Source organism: Portunus trituberculatus, chromosome 42 (genome assembly GCF_017591435.1).
Source record: "Portunus trituberculatus isolate SZX2019 chromosome 42, ASM1759143v1, whole genome shotgun sequence".
In the NCBI taxonomy this organism is placed as follows: domain Eukaryota; kingdom Metazoa; phylum Arthropoda; class Malacostraca; order Decapoda; family Portunidae; genus Portunus; species Portunus trituberculatus.
Genome location: NC_059296.1, coordinates 13,576,373 through 13,584,437, shown reverse-complemented (window position 1 = coordinate 13,584,437; position 8,065 = coordinate 13,576,373). Strand labels below are relative to the sequence as shown.

Below are 8,065 nucleotides of genomic sequence, written 5' to 3'. Positions count from 1 at the left end.
CGACTAAGACAGAACAAGAAGAAGAAGAAGAAGAAGAAGAAGAAAGAGAAAAGAAGAGAAAAGGAGCAACAATAACAATAACAAAAAGATACATGAAGGAAAAAGATGGAAAAGAAAAGAACAAGAATAAGAGAGAGAGAGAGAGAGAGAGAGAGAGAGAGAGAGAGAGAGAGAGAGAGAGAGAGAGAGAGAGAGAGAGAGAGAGAGAGATGAAGAAAAGGAAGAGGAGTAGAAGAAGACGAAGCAGCAGGGAGTGACCAGTAATACATGTCCCAACACTGACATCCGTTTCCTCATTCTCCTAAATTCCCGTCTCTCTGTCAGTCTATTTTCCTTTACTCTGTCTCGCTTCTCTTTCGTCACCCTTGATACCACCACCACAACTACTACAATCACGAGTCTCCTGAGAAGTTTACATCACTAAGGAGGAGGAGGAGGAGGAGGAGGAGACTAATTATTCTCTAGCTAATGACTGAAAACACCTCAAAGTGAGTTATCTAATTTATGAGTCACATCCTGTAACTGAAACGTTTAGTAAGAGAGAGAGAGAGAGAGAGAGAGAGAGAGAGAGAGAGAGAGAGAGAGAGAGAGAGAGAAACTATTACAAGCACATATTACCACAACCTTCACTGTATCATTACACAAAACACACCACTGGCTTCACCTATCTGGAGGAGGAGGAGGAGGAGGAGGGCGACACGCAGAGCAGTCAATATTCGCGTGTCGACGGGCCAAGAGAGCGAAGGTGGGAAGTGGAGGGGACGGTGGAGAGGCGATAGCAGCAGTAGCAATGAGGGAAGGGGATAGCCATGAGGAGCAGGTGAGCCCGCCGCCATGGGTATGAGAGGGGAGGAGGAGGAGGAGGAGGAGGAGGAGGAGGAGGAGGAGGAGGAGGAGGAGGAGGAGGAGGAGGAGGAGGAGGGGGTCGGGATCAATATTGGAGACTTGGGCCAGGGGGAGGGATGCAGCGAGCGTCGGGAGAGGATCGGTAGGGCAGGGATGCTACGCTAAGTACAGGAGCTAGGGGTGCCCCGCTAAGGGTAGGATTGGTGAGGGCATCACCGTGAGAGCCAGCAAGGGACCCGGCACCCAATTATCCCAGTGAGGCTTGGCAGTCCTTCTCAAGGTCTGTCTGTCATGGAGCGTTGGGATGTTGTGGGCTGGTGTGGTTACAGTCCCGTCCCCTCTGTTCCCCCTCCCCCCACCTCCCTCTCTGCCAGGTGGGAACACACGGGCCACGTTGACTGAGCTCTCTCTCTCTCTCTCTCTCTCTCTCTCAAATGGTAATGACAGGAAACACCAGAAAATTAACTTCTATTATTCACGTGTCACCACCACCGCCACCACCATGCTACTTGCTCAACCCTGCCGCCACGCCACTGGTGCTGCTGGCCATGGTGGCGTTGCTGTGACAAGGTGGTGACGAAACCCTCTCAAGCGACAGCCCTATTGCGTGTGTATGTATGTATGTACCCGCACCAAAACAACAACCATAGCAGCAATAGCAACAGTAAAACACAACTCTGATGTCCCACACGCTCACCCACTGACGTCGGCGACAAAGCCCTATGAATAGGGTGGGGCGATCAACAGGTGGGAGACGCACACCCCGGGAAACCACACACACACACACACACACACACACACACACACAAGCCTTCCCACGGTGGTCAGCCCTGCGTAGCAATAATGACGCCTACGCTAAGCACAAAGATCATCTTCCCTCCCACACCCATCTAAGGAAGAAGCATTTTGGAGATTCGGTCCCGCCCGGTCCTTCCCATCCCTACGGCGTGACCTTTGAGAGGTGTAAGAAGCCCTAGCCACTCAGCACACCCCCATAGCACCACTGGGGTACTCAGTGCTCTGTCGCTTGTGAGGGAACACAAAGGCATGACGCATCGCAACTGGAAATGACGTTCCGTCCTTCTCCAGGAATCTGTGAGTAGAAAACGAGGCAAGGCGGCGAGTGGTGACGTCACCCCATCCGCCGAGCCCATCTGTGGCGCAAGGCCGCCTTGCCCTTCCATGGCAAGTGTGAAGGAAAATAATTAATATTGTTCTTGAATATTTTCTTACTAATATAATTAAATTATTCATTTATTTTCATGGAGTCAACAATGCCAACGTACAATGGTGACACATCCTCTTCACTTCCACCAAGGTCTACACTCTACAGGAAGCGGCGAGCTGCAGGAAGCGCAGGGCACCCTCAACAGAGCCGGGCTGTCCGCCGCTCCCCAGGATCACGTCATCCTCCGCTGCCTACCCTTAGGGGGCGACGATCTCTTGACCCAACCGTGGCGGAGTGGTGGGCGGGAATACGAATACCGGGCACAGCGTCTCTCAGGGTTCACCGTACACCGCCAGGCCGCGGCGCCCGAGTGCCGGGACACCGGTGTGCATCTGATGGCTGTGTTGTGTGGGGGGAGGGGGGAGCGGTTTTAGAGAGAGAGAGAGAGAGAGAGAGAGAGAGAGAGAGAGAGAGAGAGAGAGAGAGAGAGAGTGTGTGTGTGTGTGTGTGTGTGTGTGTGTGTGTGTGTGTGTGTGTGTGTGTGTGTGTAATTCACCTCGGTCTCCTGCTGGTCACCCCAGCCAGTCTTCACCATTACGGAGCGAGCTCAGACCTCATAGACCGATCTTCGGGTAGGACTGAGACCACAACACACTCCACACACCGGGACAACGAGGCCACAACCCCTCGAGTTACATCCCGTACCTATTTACTGCTAGGTGAACAGGGGCCGCACATTAAGAAGCTTGCCATTTGCCTCGCCGCGCCGGGACTCGAACCCGGTCCTCTCGATTGTGAGTCGAGCGTGCTAACCACTACACTACGCTGTGTGTGTGTGTTCCATGGCCGTAGCGGGACACAAGCAGGCCAGCGGTGTTGCCGGCAGCACAGGCTTCACAGCAGACCTCACAGACTAGACACGCTGCAGTGGAGGCGTCAACACGGGGACGCGAGGTACACACGTGCATCCTCACTACACCGGACAAATTGGGGAGGAGGAGGAGGAGGAGGAGAAAAACTAGTGGAGGTTACCCTGCTTCACATCTCCATCACTCATAATACTCCCTCTCCCACTTCCGCTACACAATCCTCCTCCTGCAGCCAATAGCGTAGTGGCCTTCAGTGCCGGAGTGCAGTGACTCGGCCAGCCGTCGTGTGGCACTGTGCTCTCACGCTACCACCGCCTCACAGCTGCAGTGGAGAGGTTGCGCGATAACCAACGGATCAAGCAGGCAGGCAGAGGCGGGATGATGTCATGCGGCACCAGGCAGGACGCACATGTGTTGGCAACAAAGGGCCAGTCGGTCCACACGAGGGAGCCATCTAAACTTAACATCATATCTTATCCATAACTCAAACTCCCCCTCTTAAAGTTGTCCATGGTAAGCAGGCTTCCCACATGGCTGCCACACCTGCTCCACCTGTGACGCTTTGTTTATTGTTCGAGGCTCGTCCAACACACCACGGGAGAAGTGACAGGCAGGTCTCGCTTCCCCTGACTCTCCATGATAACCAGTTGTAAGGACAAACAGCGATGAAAGCAGCAATAAAATACGTGGAAATCGGACCCAACTGCTCGAAACCTTCCATCAAATCACATCAATTGATGTTACTGGAACAAAAAAAAAAAAAAAACGTCAATCATAATAATACTTTTGGGAAATTCCTAATTGTCAGCTTTGCAAGCATGTGTGTCAGGGGCGAACTATTTATGAATGTCCCAATATACAGAATATACTTGGACTCATCATTTTTGAAAATTCAAATAGGAAAGGACGTAGGTACTCAAAAAGTAATCTAATAATTTTTTTTTTTATTTCGTCAATCTGATAACAATCATAGATTTATCCAAACATAAATAGTACGGTATCATGCTGACACGAAAATCAAAGAGTTCACAGCATCTTTGCATAAATTTGTATCATAGGCAACTTAGTATTCGTACTGCAATACTTAATTAATGCTTGTCACGCCGCGTCTAATGAGCTTGAACGTAAGAAAACAGTATGGGAGATGAAAGCATGTTTCTTGACAGAACTAGTTCAAAGAAGCGTTTGTGTTTGAAGCATCTTACTAAATGATTACTTTACGGAAAGTCTGCCATGTAATATTGTCAAGTAGCAAAGTAGCTTCAGCTTACATCATTATCGTTACACATTATGTAAAACAGCTTTAGATTCATAAGGCAACATCAAACTTTGATAAGGTAAACCAGCTTCAATTTATGTATTACAGATGGATATAGGAAATAATTTTCATATTTTGACAGGATAAAAACTGATACTGTAACGTTTTATACGTCGTAGTGATGGTTTAACAGGCTCTAACACAAACGGAAGGCTGTGGTACGTAGTTATGTACAGTATATGCCAGAACACCATCTTGCATGCCTTGTGGTACGAGTGACTTCAGGGCTATCTGGTGACCCCATCACTCTCAACCCGCTTATCACGTCACCGACATCAAGCAAACCAAATGTGGGAAGACAGAGTCATAAAGGGGCATGACCCCCACGGTGAGCTGGGACAAGGAAGGATACTAAGGGAAAAGAGGCGGGGCACGAGTGGATGTGTGGAGGAAGGTACAAGTGAAGAAGTGGCCAGGTGTTGCATTAAGCCGAGCAGCAAGTCCAGTTTCCCTGGCCGGCGTGGGAGATGAGCTGCAGCAGGATGGACGTCCACCTTCGCCTGGGGGCAACTTTCGCTCTCTAACCACTGTGGAGCAACGCCCCTCCACTCTTCACCATCATGCGCCACCACTGCGTGCAGGCAAGCAAGTTTCCGATTGCAATGGAGCATCACTATTCATTGTTAGGGTTTGAATAATCAGACAATGTTACCACAAAATGGATTACTACTAGAACACACTCTCAAGTACACCGTTTATCAAAACTCATCTCTGAAGCTTTGAAGGAAGACGTGGTCGGCAACACGAGAAGCTGACGAACAACGGAAGTGTCAGACAGGAGGACAGGCGCATCCTCTACTTCTACACACACACACACACACACACACACACACACACACACGGCCCGGTAGCTCAGTGGTTAGAGCGCTGGCTTCACAAGCCAGATGACCGGGGTTCGATTCCCCGGCCGGGTGGAGATATTTGGGTGTGTCTCCTTTCACGTGTAGCCCCTGTTCACCTAGCAGTGAGTAGGTACGGGATGTAAATCGAGGAGTTGTGACCTTGTTGTCCCGGTGTGTGGTGTGTGCCTGGTCTCAGGCCTATCCGAAGATCGGAAATAATGAGCTCTGAGCTCGTTCCGTAGCGTAACGTCTGGCTGTCTCGTCAGAGACTGCAGCAGATCAAACAGTGAATTACACACACACACACACACACACACACCGCGTAGCGTAGTGTAGTGGTTAGCACGCTCGACTCACAATCGAGAGGGTCCGGGTTCGAGTCCCGTAGGCGGCGAGGCAAATGGGCAAGCCTCTTAATGTGTAGCCCCTGTTCAACTAGCAGTAAATAGGTACGGGATATAACTCGAGGGGTTGTGGCCTCGCTTTTCCGGTGTGTGGAGTGTGTTGTGGTCTCAGTCCTACCCGAAGATCGGTCTATGAGCTCTGAGCTTGCTCTGTAATGGGGAAGACTGGCTGGGTGACCAGTAGGCAACCGTGGTGGTGAATTACACACACACACACACACACACACACACACACACACACACACACACACACACACACACAGTATATCGACCCCCAAGCACGAAATTCGCTATCAACAACGAAGTTCTGCTAAATATGCAGCTGAACGCAGAGGATGATAACCGAGGGACAGTGAAACGATTTTAGCATCTCCCAAAACAGAGAGAGAGAGAGAGAGAGAGAGAGAGAGAGAGAGAGAGAGAGAAATAATCCGAGAGTGCGGGTGAGTGCAGGCGAGGCTTGGCTGAGCGGTGACGTCACGCGGCGCTCCCTCCCCCCCTCGGGCGGATGTGCGTCGGGCTCCTAGAAAGGGAAACACCGCCGCGGCCAGCCAGCCATTCTTCCCTTCCCTCAGGCCTTGACATGCCTCCACTCTCACCTGCAGCCATGGCACTGTGCTGACAGGCCCTCCTTTGACTCACACCCCAACCCATCAGCCCTGTTTCCTGGTCACCATGTTCTGTTTCCTTTCTCTTCCTCTTCCTCCTCACGTCACTGCCACCACCTGCCTCTCGTCCCGCAGCTGGCGTAAGGTGGAGGGGTGGGAGTGGCAGGGTGGTAGGACAAGGGGTGCTGGTTGGCCAAGAGATACTCAATAGAACACAGAATAGCCTGCCGCATGTGCGATTACATGACAAAGGAAACGGTGTATTGTTTTAATGAGAAGAGAAAGCATAACCTTAATTATAAGGCACGAATCCTGTAGTAGTAGTGAATTATTGTAATCACTGTCATCATGATCATTAACATGGAATGTCTGTGAATGTGAATATATTATGAAATGTTCGAGTGTGAAGCCATTATGCAATGTTTCGGAGTGTGAAAGGTTTGGGAATTTGAATGTAATTTAGAATGCTTGTGAATATGAATGCACGCATGTAGAGTGCAGACGCCTGTTCCAGATACTTCATCTCCGAAGGAAACGTCATCCTGATAAAAAATATACTCAACATTCTAGTATTATATGTATAGGCTACTCATAAAACACGATTAAAGCCAATATGTTTTCCCACAGTCCCCACTTCCCTTCACACGCACGCAAGTACACACACACACACACACACAGTATAAGACGATGGCAAGCTATACTCGTCGGATATTAATGACTGATGAACAACATCCTGAGGCTGTCTGGTCTGCGTCCCCTTCAAAGAGGCGGCCAAGACGGGCTGAGCGGCATCAGGGGGCGGGATGTTCAGATAGATAACACAGGCGAGGGTGACACCGTCTCTAACTCAACTTAGGTCAAGGCTCCGGGGCAGCCCCCACTAGTGGCATCATGCCCGGGGCGCACTGTGTTGCTGGGGGAGGGAAAGCCAGGGCACTACGACTCATGCCCCCGAATAATGCATTAGCCTCCTACCGCTCCAATACACACTTAAGGGCAACATTCAGACAAGCCCTACCCTCTTGGTCCTGCCGTCTGACATATGCCACTCCCACGCAGCCTAGCCCCACCCCCTGGCGAGTGGCAGATGGCATCACCCCTGTAGATCCTCCCCCCGGCAGGGTGGACAATACCGACCCGCCCGCCCCCACACATGTTACTCCTTCCTCCCGCCCCGCCCACCCACTTCCACGTTGCCCCCTCACACCACACACACTGACTGCACATTGAAAGGGGCACGAGTGTCTTACCAGGACTTTGGTGAAGCGACGTTCCAGCTCATCAGTGTCCGGCATAGGTAACTTGTCCTTTGTCAGCGCTGCTCCACCACCACCACCACCACCACCACCTCCTCCTCCTCCTCCTCCTGTACAGTACACGCCATTATTCCTCACTGGCTGCTGGTCCCCTCCCCGCTCCCCAATGCACTTGCTGTCAGCACTTCCCATGTTTGTTACTTAAAGCGTTACATTCATTAAAAGTAAAAGGGCACAACAGAAATGGTCTCCAAACACAGTGAGCGGGCGGCACGGCATCACCTCTCCCCTCCCATGGTTCGCGCGATACTGGCTCTGTTTGGGTTGGTGGCTCACACTCCGGGATGTGCTGCGCATGCGTCCTCCACTCCATAAATCATCGCGCCCTTCAATGACAATAACATGTAAATAGCGGCGTATTCGTCACCCAGGATACGGGGATAATTCATCATTTAACTCGGTGTCACTCTAGCGATGACTAATTTCCAAGTAAAGTGATGTTATTAATTATTGTTATTACTATTATTATTATTATTATTATTATTATTATTATTATTATTATTATTATTATTATTATTATTATTATTATTATTATTATTATTATTACTATTATTATTAGTAGTAGTTAGTAGTAGTAGTAGTAGTAGTAGTAGTAGTAGTATCATTGTTATTATTATTATTATTATCATTGTTGTTGTTATTGTTGCTTTGCAATGGCAATGATAGTAATAATGATGATGATGATGATGATGAT

The 8,065-nt window shown here is 49.9% G+C and overlaps 1 protein-coding gene across 3 annotated transcripts in view; it reads right to left on the bottom strand.

Moving 5' to 3' along the window:
• Positions 1-7,630, bottom strand: part of LOC123517500 (formin-like protein) — a 54,205-nt gene extending 46,575 nt beyond the window's left edge. For 2 of the 3 annotated variants that reach the window (XM_045277628.1, XM_045277629.1), the window contains exon 1: positions 7,306-7,630. In XM_045277628.1, coding sequence (XP_045133563.1) covers positions 7,306-7,503 — 198 coding nt within the window. In that variant the 5' untranslated portion in view covers positions 7,504-7,630. The remainder of the gene's footprint in view (positions 1-7,305) is intronic. The other variant, XM_045277630.1, reaches the window with a different exon arrangement.
• Positions 7,631-8,065: the final 435 nt, after the last annotated feature.